The following is a 13,784-nucleotide window of genomic DNA, read 5'->3' as shown; positions in this document are numbered from 1 at the left end:
CGCTATCAATATATATCCATGACATTATTATACCCAAACATTTTCAGCTTAACACATATATAAAATAAAGAAGACGTGCATAAAATCTAACGTTATGCGATGTCACTGAGCTGAGCAGAACAACGGCTTACTTAAGGTAAAGTAGCGTAAAGAGAAATTGATTGTAAATATCTTAGTTGCGGTGCATTGTGTTACTTTGAAAAGGAATAACTCAGAAATATCTGTCTCATTTAACGATAAAATAAAGATTTTTTACATTTCTTAAATTTAATGATCATTCATCAAAAACTAGTCTTTGTAGGTTTATTAGCGATTTTATTTTATTTGTATGTGTTTATATTATTTGAATTAATATTATGTAACAGTTTTTGAAGTGTTTGTATTAAATTTGATTTCTAAAGTTATATGGGATTGTAAACCAAAGTATTTAATATTAATTTTAACTTGAGAATTTCACACGTATCTGCCAAAAAGGATTTGGTCCAACAAATAATAAAGCTGCTTTTGGTCCTTTGGCTTAGGTTCTTTTAAGCTTTTCGGACTACTCCTCGGATTCCGTATATTCAAGTATAGGATATTATAAAAATATACATATAAATTTCATGAAAGTGACCAATCACATCAGGTGTTAACTTAAAGTGGATGCCGCTAGTATAGTGCAACTAAGATACATTTATGTGATTTAAATAAAGAATCGTTGCAAATCAGTCAGTTAGTCAGTTTAGCCTATTGCAGCCCACTGCTGGACATAGGCCTCTCCAAGTTCGTGTTTGACAATCCAGTTTTCCGCAATCCTCATCCAGGAGTGGAAAATTTTTGCAGGTGTTATCAGTAAATAACTAAAGCTTCAAAATATAGCATATACTAGTACATATAAGAATGGTACATACTAGTACACGTTATACAGTTCATAACACTTTTGCAATATTGTATTTTTAATTGGGTAAAAAAGACTCATGTATACAATGTTATAAATTCGGTTTGTTCCAACGGGTTACTGTAGAAGTCAAGTTATATAAAATTAATAACAAATATATATTTTTTTCTTTTCATTATTTGTAAATCTAATATATAAAATTCTCGTGTCATGGTGCTAAACATTGAACACCTCCGAAACGGCTCGACCGATTTTAATAAAATTTTGTGGGCGTATCGGGTAGGTCTGAGAATCGGCCAACATCTATTTTTCATACCCCTAAGTTATAAGGAGGGGGGGATTAAGCGGGTTAATAACATATATGGCAAAGAAACGTTTGCGGGGTCAGCTAGTATTTGTATAAATTTTTAAGAGTCTAAAAATTCGACTTGGTTTGTTTGAGTTATATTGTATTAAATTCATAACAACCATTAATTAAAAATAAAACAAAGAGCCTTAAATGTTTTAAGGAATAAATACATTTCTTACGTTTCAAATAAAAATAATAACATTTATCATATTTTAGAATCATAACCTTCTCTGTTCTGCTTATGTTGCTACGTTACCAAGCAATATTCTGAGCTATAATATAAAAAGAAAAGATTCTAAGAACATTCTATATTTAAAGTAATGTATATACAAGTTGTAATAACGAGCACTTACCATTTTATTGAAGAGAATTGCTCGTAAAAGACCCGCGCCCTCCTGCACCACGCTAAGGAGGTATGGTTCCCTCGCGCCATCCACACCGATGTAGTTCTGATGCACTAAAGAAAAATATCATGTGATGTTAATAAATCGAATGGGTTATTTTTTCTGTTAAGAGATAAAACATGGATGGTCTCTGAATGTCCCGTGCTTTTTTTACACATAATGTATTTTTGCTTATTCACTTGTAATCAGCAATCCTAAGATTACTGATAATAGAAAGGTTAGGACGTGGTCTGACGCTGACGAATTTTCCTGTATATAAAACAATAGTTGACAAGTCAATTTAATTAAGCTATCATTACATATATATAAAATAAAAGACGCAAAACTCAACGAATTTTCATAAGATATAAAAACAATTAGAAAATAATTCAAAGAAGTTTTTTTAATATTATACATTGCAATTAAAGCTTGGTAGAGAAACGGAAACTCAAGGAAACAATTCGCTTCAATGTGAATGGAGAATTGTATTCATTCCTCTTTTGTATTCTACCATAGTCAATATATTAAAAAGCTTCTTACTTTTTATTTTTACGCGGACGACTTGTTAATGAAGACGCCAGTTATTGCTGAAGGTGTAGAGATAGGTTAATTTTTAATGTGTGTTTTTGGAACGAAGTTCCTTACGGCAGGCTTGACAATTGGGTGGGCGACCGAACTGAGAAAAATGTGAGACTAAAACCGTAAGAAAAATATATAACAGAAGTGACGTAATATCAGTCATACGACTGTATAATATGACGTTTGTAAAACTAAAATATTACTAGTAAAGATTTTTAAAATTATTTATGTCATTTTATACTGTCGACAAAAATAAATAAAGACATGTTTTTTTATTTCATTGAATAGTTTGAATTATTATTATTATTAGTGTTTTGTTTGATTTATTTTATTTTACGGTATTTGTTATTTTCTAAAATACTAAATTTCCTAAATTACCTTCCTTCCTACATTTATGTACTTAATAAAAACCAATCAACTAAATTAAAAAAAATCAAGAACAAGAAAATATATATAAAATTCAACATTTTTTTTCAAATTGTGTTGCTTCTATACTATCCGAAGGAACTTCGTTCCTACCTGGTGTCCCGTGACACCACATAATTTTTGTAAAGTAGGATTTTTATTTTTATATATTGCAGTAAAAACTGAATAATTATCTATAACACCATTAACGTTCTTATAGTTATTTTTCAATACTTCCAGTTTGCATTAGTCTTAACCGTTGTAGGTATATAGACCAATATACCTGTACAATGTACATTGGTTGATTCTGCATTACGAGTATATTTTGATCGACCTTGATAAGAAGTACCGCTCTAAATTTGAATGGGTCTAGGTAACGAAGTGCACCTTTTTATGGATATCAGTTTGTTCGATCAAATTCGTGAGTGCAATAAAGTTACATATAAATTTCTTTATTTAGAAACATATCGTTGACAAAAATTGCTTTGTACACTGATAGATCTCTTATTACATCAGATTTATTGGAAGACGACATACCAATCATAGTAGAACAAACAATATATGAGCAAGTTGAGTTATACCTATAATAAAAACCTTAGTGCTTACGAGACCACATGAAAAAAGACGTAATGAGTAATTTTAAGCCTATATTTGCTAGCGAGGTGACTGCAAAAGGTCTCCAAACATGCTCACCGTATGTTTGGAGTTCCAGCTTGTATAATATTATGTTAGTTATATAATATATAATTTCTTTCATAATCAAATATACTAAAGCTTTAGCCTTAATGTAGGCTGAAGCTTTATTTCTTATACTGAAGCTAGAGTACAGCGTCAATTCTATCTTCACCAAGCCTTTGAGGCCTTGAGCTTTGCAAAAAATTTAGCGTAACTGTTTGCTCTTTCACAGGCAATTTGGTCGAGTGTATATATTGAATCTCAAGTTTTCTTTTGACTAAGAAGCAGTTTCTGAGATTTTATAACTACGCTTATAGTTTCAGCGTTTAAACCCGGTGCATTCAACTTAAATATCCAGACCATAAAATACAAACATTTGTTATGAGCTGGGATCGAACCCGCTAGTGCTATAGGTGATTGGTGTAACCATAGTGCCAAACCATAGAAATTTAAAATTAGATACGTATCAAAAGGACACATAAACTCAGGTGATATATTCAGTATTTTATAAACAGCATACAAACTAGGCGGTCCAAGGTATTTAATTCACGTCCGTTAACGTCATAAAAATCATAGTTAGCCCATCAGTCGCAACAAATGCCATCGCGTCTAAAAACCGCAATGGACCACTTGTTAAGGAAGTATAAATACACAATGTTAAAATTTATATCTTTAATAGAGCATAACTGTCCTGCTTCATATGGCAATTTATTTACAAGAATCTATATTGCTAAAAGTTTACGCTATATATTATAAATTGAAAAAAATATATATATTTAGCAAGAGCCATACCCAGTACTTATTTTAGTTAGGTATTCGTGACGCTAAGGGAATTTTTTGCATTAAATTATTGTGTGACACTTGTGTGGCTTACTGAATACACACACAAAAAACTTAATATAACTTAATATCTCAGAAGTTTAGGGGATTTTTTGATAAATTCACATACACCAAAATTATGTCCGCAATAGATAAACATTTTCACTTCTAATTATAAGATGTACTTAAACAAGATTCCTTACAACAATGTCTTGTCAAATGATTCAGACTTGTTTTTTGGGTTTTGCCTAGCTAATGGCACGACTTAAAGTTCACCTAGTTTTTCAACAAGTTCTGATTAGTTTCTGGATTACAAACTTCATTTATTATATAAACCGTTTCAAGTAGTGGCTAAATTGACTATTAATCAGCGCACCAGTTACTAAATTAGTTACTGAACTTATTAATTAATAGTTGTAAAACTTAATTTACTAGTTATTCGAATTATGGCAAGAAATGGTAAAAACTTTTCTGTTTTTTTAACTGACTTAAAAAGGAGGAGGTTATGGGGGATAACTTCGTCGTTTATGAACCGATTTTGATCATTCTTTTTTTGTTGGAAAGGACATATCCTAAGTTTGGTACCATAATAAAGAAACCAGGATCTGATGATGGGATCCCATAGAAATCGAGGGAAACCCTCGAAAATTTGCATAACTTTTTACTGGGTGTACCAATTTTGATGCTTTTTAATTTAATCGAAAGCCGCTGCTTATGATGTAAAATCTTTAATAATGCGTATTTACTTGACTATTTTTTCGTCTACCTACGTTGTATTACTTGTCGATGTAATTGAAGTCGGTTTTTTTTCGTTTGCCAGCAAACACAATTATTAGTTGTGCACTTATACTTATGTTCGTGTAAGGTACTCACGTTACAAGGAACTGCTGTGTCAAGGTGGAAAGAGTGCTAAAACTTCGGTTTCCTACAATCTATAAAAATGGAAGTAATTGTACTCTACAAGTTGTACTCTATACAAATAAATAAAATTGAATTGTCTGTTTGTAATATTAAAATAACCGTTTTTTACTAGATGCATGTAATGTTAAATAATTAAGATTGAACAGAAATTTTCCTGCTATCATTCTGGTAGCCTATGCAAGTTATCAAAATTCATCAATTTCATTCGTTTAGATAAATAATATGTCTTTTGTAACTTTTTGCACTAAAGTACTCTAAAGTTTTGGAATACGCGCTGCATCCAAACTATGCATACTGTAGCAAACATATTTGATAAGTTGTATCTTATATTATTAGTTTGCTACAAACTTTCCGGAATTATTTAAAGCACGAAAATTCTTGTTAACACATTATATTAATAGTATATAAAAACATCGTAGCATGTTACGTAAAGCAATATGAGTAATGCGCCATAAAATTTTTGACAGAATATTTTTTGACTACTTTTTTTTCTTCTCCACTGCCACTATTTGTTTTGCGACAACATTCTTTCTGTAGTCGGTACATTTTATTTTATTGCTAAATGTAATTATAGGGAATGTTATTTTTTTTATGTCGAATGAGATTGTTTCAAAACTCATGTTCAGCATGACGGTCAAGGAAATCATTGTAAAAAAAACTTAACAAAAGATCTTTCAATAAACAATTAACACTAATTAGCGGTAAAACAGTAAGGTAAGAATAACCAAAAGCTAGAAAAAAACACCTGTGACCAGTGAGCGGAAATTAACATTATTGCAAAATAACAGAACAAATTTTTAGGCATTTTGATTTGTCAACTGTAACCACGTACCCTTTAATGGGTTTTGAATCTTCTAGTTAATCAACAACAAATGAATGTTGTACATGAAGTGGAACATAGAAATTTATAATAAAAATAAATAACATTTGTTTTTAAGTTTCATAATCGAAAACATGTTTTTAATATACATTTTCCAACAAAGCAATCGTACCCACAAAAATAAAAATCTACAACAAGCAACATTCTAAAATTTATGATGTGATTTTTGCAAAAAAAAATAAAAACTTTTATTGTGTGATTGGTTAAATTTTGATGTTAAACGATGAAAAGACTTGAAAATGTTTTGGTCGAATTGATAAAATTTTCTCGTGTTTAATATATTTAGTTTGTATCAAGGAACTTCTTTTGATGTTGTCCTTTTTTTTAAGTTTTAGATTTGTTCTCAGTTGAAAAATTCCTACGAATATATGGAATGTATCATCCGAATAGAACTGAACATATGAGCAGGGTAACGAGGGTCATATGAGAATATGTCCTACAAATTGAAACATATTTCAAATGTTGAGCAGATATTTATTTTAGAGTCCCCAAATATCGTTCAAATAGTAACTTTAAGGCGGTACAATGCATTGAGCAGCACTAACTAAAAGATACGTTTACTGTTGGTATAGTAACCATTATAAAGGTTACTCATTGTTACTGATTACGATATATTAGCCTAAATAAGTTAGCGCTTGTTAAATCATAGTCTCACGACTATGAAGCTTAAGACTTTTAATTTTTAATTTATTTTTTACTACTGGTATTATAGATTTATATTGCAATTTGAATTTTTTTAACTAGTAATTACAACACCATATCGAGTAATTATACTCGAATGTGGTGGGTAATATGAGAGACTAACAAATTCTTAAATGCCTTATGTAGTCGTAATTATTTAAAACATAAAATATATCAAGTTCAATGATTTATATAAATTTAATCAGTGTTTTAAAAGGTTAGCTAGTCCTAATTTGCCGTCATTTTTTTATGATTTTAAAAAGTGAGCTTTATTTTTATACATAACACATGAATGTATGTATGTCATGAGCGTAAAAATATGTATTAGCTGTTTCCTCCCGGCTGCGGAGTAGTCGCGGCCAAGAGGCAACAGCACCAGTGGCTTTTCAAAATTTCTACATACATTGCTGTGATGCGGATGATATTTTATTTTAAAAACAATTGAATGAATTTTTTATATTATGTTCTCACTATTCGTACTATCCATAAATGTATGTTAAAATTTGAGTTTGATTACCTACGTATTAAATATACTGATTTCACAGACGGATCTTAGACTAATACAAACATGTATTTAAACTTAATTATATTTACTAGAGTTCGAGCGCGGTGTTACCTGTATTTAACATGTCAGCCATGTTCTCCTTATTGTGTAAACAAACAAGCACTTCCATTTTATAATCTTATTATTGAAACGATATTTTACTTGTACTTTGAAGACATCCGATTAGGAAAATTGTTGTCTAGATTAAGATTTTCAGACTATATTAAATTGTATTCTAAATTATATATTTTATCTAAGTTAAAAAAAGCTCATTCCCGTCTCTTGGAATTCGTCTGTAAATTCTGAAATAAATTAGCAATTATTCAGAAGAACATGTTATATTTAAGAACCTGTGTAATAATAGCTACAAACACTAATAACATACACATTACAAATATGTAAATTTATTGCTCTACCAGTTATATATATATTCGCTTCGGCGCTCTTATTAAATCTGTTCGTAGAAGTTTGAGCCTTACGAGTGCCGTCACTCAGATTAACAGGAAAGTTACGACATAAGAAGATATTTCTTATGTGAGCATGTAATAAAAGGTCTGAAATAATATTACATTATCCTTATTATGATTTTTACGACATAATCGTTATCTTATCCTTATCTTAATCCTTATTTTATCTGTGTAATGTTGTACCTACTGCTGCTACTATCAATCATACCAAGTTTAATTGAATTGAAATATTAGCTAACTTTTCACTAATTTTAACGAATAATAAATGTTTATTATAGAAATGCGTATAGTATTTTACAATAACTGAAGCCTTTTTTTACCTTTGTGATAACTTTTGATAAATCAAGTGGGAGGCCAAACGATCAAACCTTACCGTTCCCATTGTAATTGAAAGGAAATATTCCCGTGTCGCTCGATCAAAGCAACGAAAAAGCTAGCAACTTGTTATATAAGTCTTGTAGGAAATAATAAAACGTTTTCTACTATTACATACTAACAGTTAGTATCATACTTTATGAGGATATTTTCAAAGGGCTGGGAACAGTACACCTAAACGAACTTAGGAGTAATATCGCATCCCTTCTTTTGTATTGTAAGTAGAATTATGGAGTTTTGGAGCTGTTAGGTATTCTAAGCTCATGATATATATTTCCAATAAGGTTCAGTGAATTTTCTTATGATTTAGTAGCATTATGTAAAGACTATATAAAGAATAAAGCAATTACTTAAAATTATAAATAGTATTTTTTATTAAGATTTAAATTTATTTTAAGGATTTTTTAAACGCAACATCACTTACATAAAAAATTATGTGGTGTCATGGGACACCAGGTAGAAAATTCGTTCCTTCGGATAGTATAGAAGCAACACAATTTGAAAAAAAATTTGTTGAATTTTATATTTATTTCCTAGTTCTTGATTTTTTTTTAATTTTGTTGATTGGTTTTTAATTAAGTACATAAAAGTATTTAGGAAATTTAGTATTTTAGAAAATAACAAATAACGTAAAATAAAATAAATCTAACAAAATAATAATAAAAATAATAATGCTAACTATTAAGTGATATAAAAAAACATATGTCTTTATTAATTTTTGTCGATAGTATAAAATTACATAAATAATTAAAAAAAAAAAGTTTACTAGTAATATTTTAGTTTTACAAACGTCATATTATACAGTCGTGTGACTGATGTTACGTCAATTCCGTTATATATTTTTCTTACGGTTTTAGTATCACATTTTTTTCAGTTCGGTCGCCCAGCCAAATGTCAAGCCTGCCGTAAGGAACTTCGTTCCAAAATGTGTATTTCTTATTACCTTAGTAAAAAAAATAAATATTTATCGAACAAATGTAATATTTATGTTACCTACTCGTACATATACTTGATGAAAACGAATTATATTGCTTGTCCAATTCTCGAAATATAAGAAACAAAAATTGTCGTCATATAACGATACAAATAAGTCGAAACAGAAAATTGTAATGCTACCATAAGATATATAATAATAAATGCGACTATTTCGTTCCATCGCGAAATACCAATTTAGCCTAATTTTTGTAAAATCGCTAAGTTGTTACAATAGATATTGAGAAGGTAGCGAATTGGTATAATGTTGTATATGAAAAAATATTTTTGTCAAGAATTCGTTTAAACTTATTTTAAATTCGTTATTTTACAAATTAATAAAAATTATTGAAATATTACGTTTATCGTTATTATTATTATTATTAGTACACAGTAGCTTTGTCATTGAAACGTTCATTGGGTTAGCAGATACAGCGTCAGTTTTGTTCAAATTTAATATAGATTTATATTGCCAGAAATTTAATGATTCTGAGAAACATATTTACAGTTAAAAATTAAGTAGCAGACAGACTTTTATTAAAATTTATAACATTATAAGTGATATAAATATATTAAAAGAAACAAATGCTGTGTGGTTATAGCAGTAAAGAATGTAGCCCCCCCCTCTCTTTCTTTGGGTGTCGAAAGAGGCGACTAAAGGATAATACAATTCCACTACCGTTTTGGAACTTAAAAGCCGACCGATGGCGGGATAACCAACTGCTATCTTTGAAATACAGAGGCCGAAGACGGGCAGCAGCGTCTTCGGTGTGACTAAGCCAGCTCTGCGGTCACCAACCCGCCTGCCCAGCGTGGTAACTATGGGCAAAACACATGACATGGGGAGGCCTATGTCCAGCAGTGAACTGCGATAGGCTTAAGGGAGTGAGGAAAAAGAAACAATGACGTAATATAGCAATAAGATGAAAATATACGTATAAATTGAGTAAGCGTCTTAGGCACGATTTGCGTAAGCTCCAAAGAGGCTATTTAGAAAAATCGTGTCAGCAACACCCGCAGTCGAGACCTTCTCAAGTAATACAAAAATTCCGCAATATTACCACTTAACTTATCTCGAACTTCGAGAGAGATTTCTTAGAAGGACAGCTAGTTATTCCATGCTTTAAATTTAATTAAGAAAGCTCTTACCCTGACACTTCTTACAAAATTTAGTAAAATGATTTTTATGAAAAAATAAATCTGTCTTAATATAACTAGTCTGGCCATAAATACTGTTACATAAAAGCTTTTGTTTTTCAACTTTTTAATTATTTTGAAATTGGAACACATATATTATTTTAAAAACTTATGTCGATTTTGCGCCATTTCACATATTTTTTCGTGTTAATTATCAAATTACAATATGGAATGGGGTGTTAAAGAAAATAGGATTGCAGTGATCGCCTTGCACAAAGTGGGTATGGAACCGTCGATCGTATTCCAGACACTACAAAAGTTTGGTATCAGCCGTATGTTCGTATATCGTACTATCAACAGATACAGCAATACTTCGTCTGTCGAAGACCAGAAAAGATCGGGGCGGCCGCGTGTTGTTAGAAATACAAAGGCTGTTAATGCTGTTAAAGCCAGAATTCGTTGAAACCAAAAAAGTAGGAAGCAAAAAATCTTATCGCGAGAAATGAAGATTCCGCTAGGACTCTGTCGCGTATTATAAAACAAGATCTGAAGCTCGTAGCTTATCGCCGATATAAGGACATGCCCTAAGTTAATCTTTATAATTAAAGAGAGTGAATCGATCAAAACGCCTTCTGTCGCGATACGCAGGTGAAAGGCACAGAAATATCCTCTTTACCGATGAAAAAATTTTCACGATTGAAGAACACTACAATAAGCAAAATGATAAATTGTGCGCTCAAAGTTCTAAAGAAGCTGCTCAAGTTGTCGGAAAGGTACAACGTGGTCATCATCCTACATCAGTGATGGTTTGGTGGGGCGTGTCTTATCAAGCAGTCACAAAACTACATTTTTGTGAAAAAGCAGTGAAAACTTCATCCAAAGTGTAAGATACAGTCTTGGATCATGTGGTGAAACCTCTCAGCAATACATTTTTTAAAAATATACCGTGGACCTTCCAGCAAGACTCTGCACCTGGTCACAAGGCACGAACTACCCAAGCCTGGTTTGAAACCAACGTTCCGGACTTTATAAGTGTTGAAGACTGGCCCTTATCTAGCCCAGACCTCAACCCTTTAGACTTTAAATTATGGTCAGTTTTAGAGGACATGGCCTGCTCTAAACGACACGACGACATTTAGTCTCTTAAAAAATCTTTGGAGCAAACAGTGGTGAAAATTCCCTTGGAAACAGTGCGTATATCCATAGATTCGTGGCCAAACAGATTAAAGGTAGCCATTTCGAATAGAATATTTTTTTATTTTTTGCTGAGACTTTTAATAATATTACATTACTTCATTTAAAAAAAATGCATTTTCATTTGTAACAAAACTTATAGCTAGACTAGGTACATTACGTAGGCGATAACATTTAAGGTCATGCCAGAAATATTGGGTACGTACTCAAAGTTGTTCGTAACACTTTACGTTTACCTGTGTATCGGATATACACGCATGTTATTGTTTAAGGTTGACATTTTGTAAACAAAACTATATCGAGGATAATTATTATATGTTGTCAACAACAATCGTTGTGAAGTGTTTTATAATATTGTTGAATATACCATTATCTGAGATAATTAAGAGTTTAATTAAAATAAAAAGAAAAAAATATTCGTAGATGCCTGAAGTTAATTTAAAAATATATTACTCATTTATAATATTTAATTGTCCATCTTCGCTTTATGAAAAAAATTCTTAAGATTCTTATCATTCTTCTTAATTGAGGTCACAATAATTAAATTCTTAGTAAATCAATTAAATATTTTTTTGGAAACAGCTCAATATTTTATTTAGAAATGAGCATTATTAAATTGTACGATGTAAGTGCATGGCGAAGTTTTAATATCAATTCATAATCATGATTCGATATCGCAATTGAAACTAAACGCAACTCAATTATAGTATCTCGTTACGTTACTAAAACAAACTAAATATTAAATATTTATTTTTTTAATCAAATTATAATTTATGAATCAGATTTCGTTATAGTTTGTACAAACTTTTTATTTATACAACTAGGTCGGCAAACAAGCGTACGGCTCACCTGATGGTAAGCGATTATCGTAGCCTATAGACGCCTGCAATACTACAAGCATCACGAGTGCGTTGCCTCCAATTCCCCCCAGGAGCTCTTACTCACCAAACCTTACTCACCGAAGGAACACAACACTGCTTGAAAGCAGTATTATTCAGCTGTGATCTTCTGTAAGGTCTAGCTATTTCCGCAGTCGGATTGCTCTAGATGTTTAGCAGGAAATTTCGTGCTGTGCCCTACCTCAATTACGAAAATGAACAACTTTCATAGCAATGCTTCAGTTTTTTTAATCTCAAATTATTCACAGTATCTTTACAGTTGATCTGTATGTATGTATATATATATATTGTCATCAAAAATTTCTAGATATACATCGCAAGATGTTCGTATATACAAAAAAAATTATATATATATTATATATTATTTTTTTTTGTAAGAAAAACCGAATCTGATCTGCGTTTGACATGATCTTATCGAAATGTAAAGGCGTACTTTCCGAAGTTTTTGCTCACATCAATTTTCTATTTCAGTACGTCTATGTTTACCCTTTTGGCAAATAGTACTGAACGTTACTATAAAGACATACTCAAATTTGTAATGTCTAATATCTATACATTTTATTTTAAAATGTTAATCACGTGGCTGCTTTTTAAAGTAAACACAATAACTTTTACTTACCTTTATTAACATATAATATCTTATAACATACACACGTGGTCATCTGTTCCTAAGGTAAGCAACTTAATGCTTGTATAATAAGTAACAGCCTGTTTAACAAAAATGTATTTTTTTTAATAAATTTACACAGAAATACATAAATAAAAATATTACACCAAGATTCAGGCGGGAATCGAACACACAACCCGCGGAGCAGAAAGCAGGGTCACTACAAATTACGCCAAAGGTCTCTCTCTCAACTCTTGTGTTATTTTCATTGTGATCTATATAAATATTTAGATGGACACGTCACGTTATTGTATATTATGATAATGCTTGTCACATCACTTGCCATGTCAATATCGTTAACAAGACATTTTACTTGGTGGAAATATTATTGATATATTTTATAGTTTCTACAAGATTTCCATACGACGTATGACGTATATAAAGAAAAAATGTGTAGAAATGGCTTTGTTAGCCAATAATTGACACTCGTATATTATTACACACTATACGCTGGTATTAATGTCCCCCTAATAGATGTTTAATTAACGTGTTTAGAATTTAATTACACGCACGAGTTTATACACGTAGAGCTGTTACACAACCTAATGTGAAAATCATACATACTGTAACATGCTGTTAATGTATGAGTGTTAATTTATATATTTATATTCACTGATTAAGGATTAATATAGCCACACATACTTATGTATATATGAGCCCAAAGCCCTAAGATAAATTTAAATTTCAAGTTCTGTCTTAAAGTCTTAGGAGTTTTGATCCGAATTTAAGACTACAATGTTACATAGGTGTTTGCCTTAGAGGTATTCCGATAATTGATTGACAACCTTGAAATAGAGTTTACGACTGATCAAAATCTAAAAGGATGAATGTATTTTGAGAGCAACATAAATGTTTTAAATGGACGTTTTTATGATAGTCTAAATATGAATATTCATATATAATAAAACCATTAGCCTTCGAATATTGGTTCACGTATAATTCACAAAGGCTGTAAAAATA

At 30.8% G+C, this 13,784-nt stretch overlaps 1 protein-coding gene across 1 annotated transcript in view; it reads right to left on the bottom strand.

The window, feature by feature from the left end:
• LOC123662111 (GTPase-activating Rap/Ran-GAP domain-like protein 3) overlaps positions 1 to 13,784 on the bottom strand; it is a 95,202-nt gene that overhangs the window by 18,073 nt on the left and 63,345 nt on the right. The window contains exon 5 of the mRNA XM_045596998.1: positions 1,580 to 1,683. Within this exon, the coding sequence (XP_045452954.1) occupies positions 1,580 to 1,683 (104 nt within the window). The remainder of the gene's footprint in view (positions 1 to 1,579; positions 1,684 to 13,784) is intronic.

This window comes from Melitaea cinxia, chromosome 2 (assembly GCF_905220565.1).
Source record: "Melitaea cinxia chromosome 2, ilMelCinx1.1, whole genome shotgun sequence".
NCBI lineage: Eukaryota > Metazoa > Arthropoda > Insecta > Lepidoptera > Nymphalidae > Melitaea > Melitaea cinxia.
Note: the sequence above shows the minus strand (reverse complement) of the source record. Positions and strands in the feature narration are given on the sequence as shown.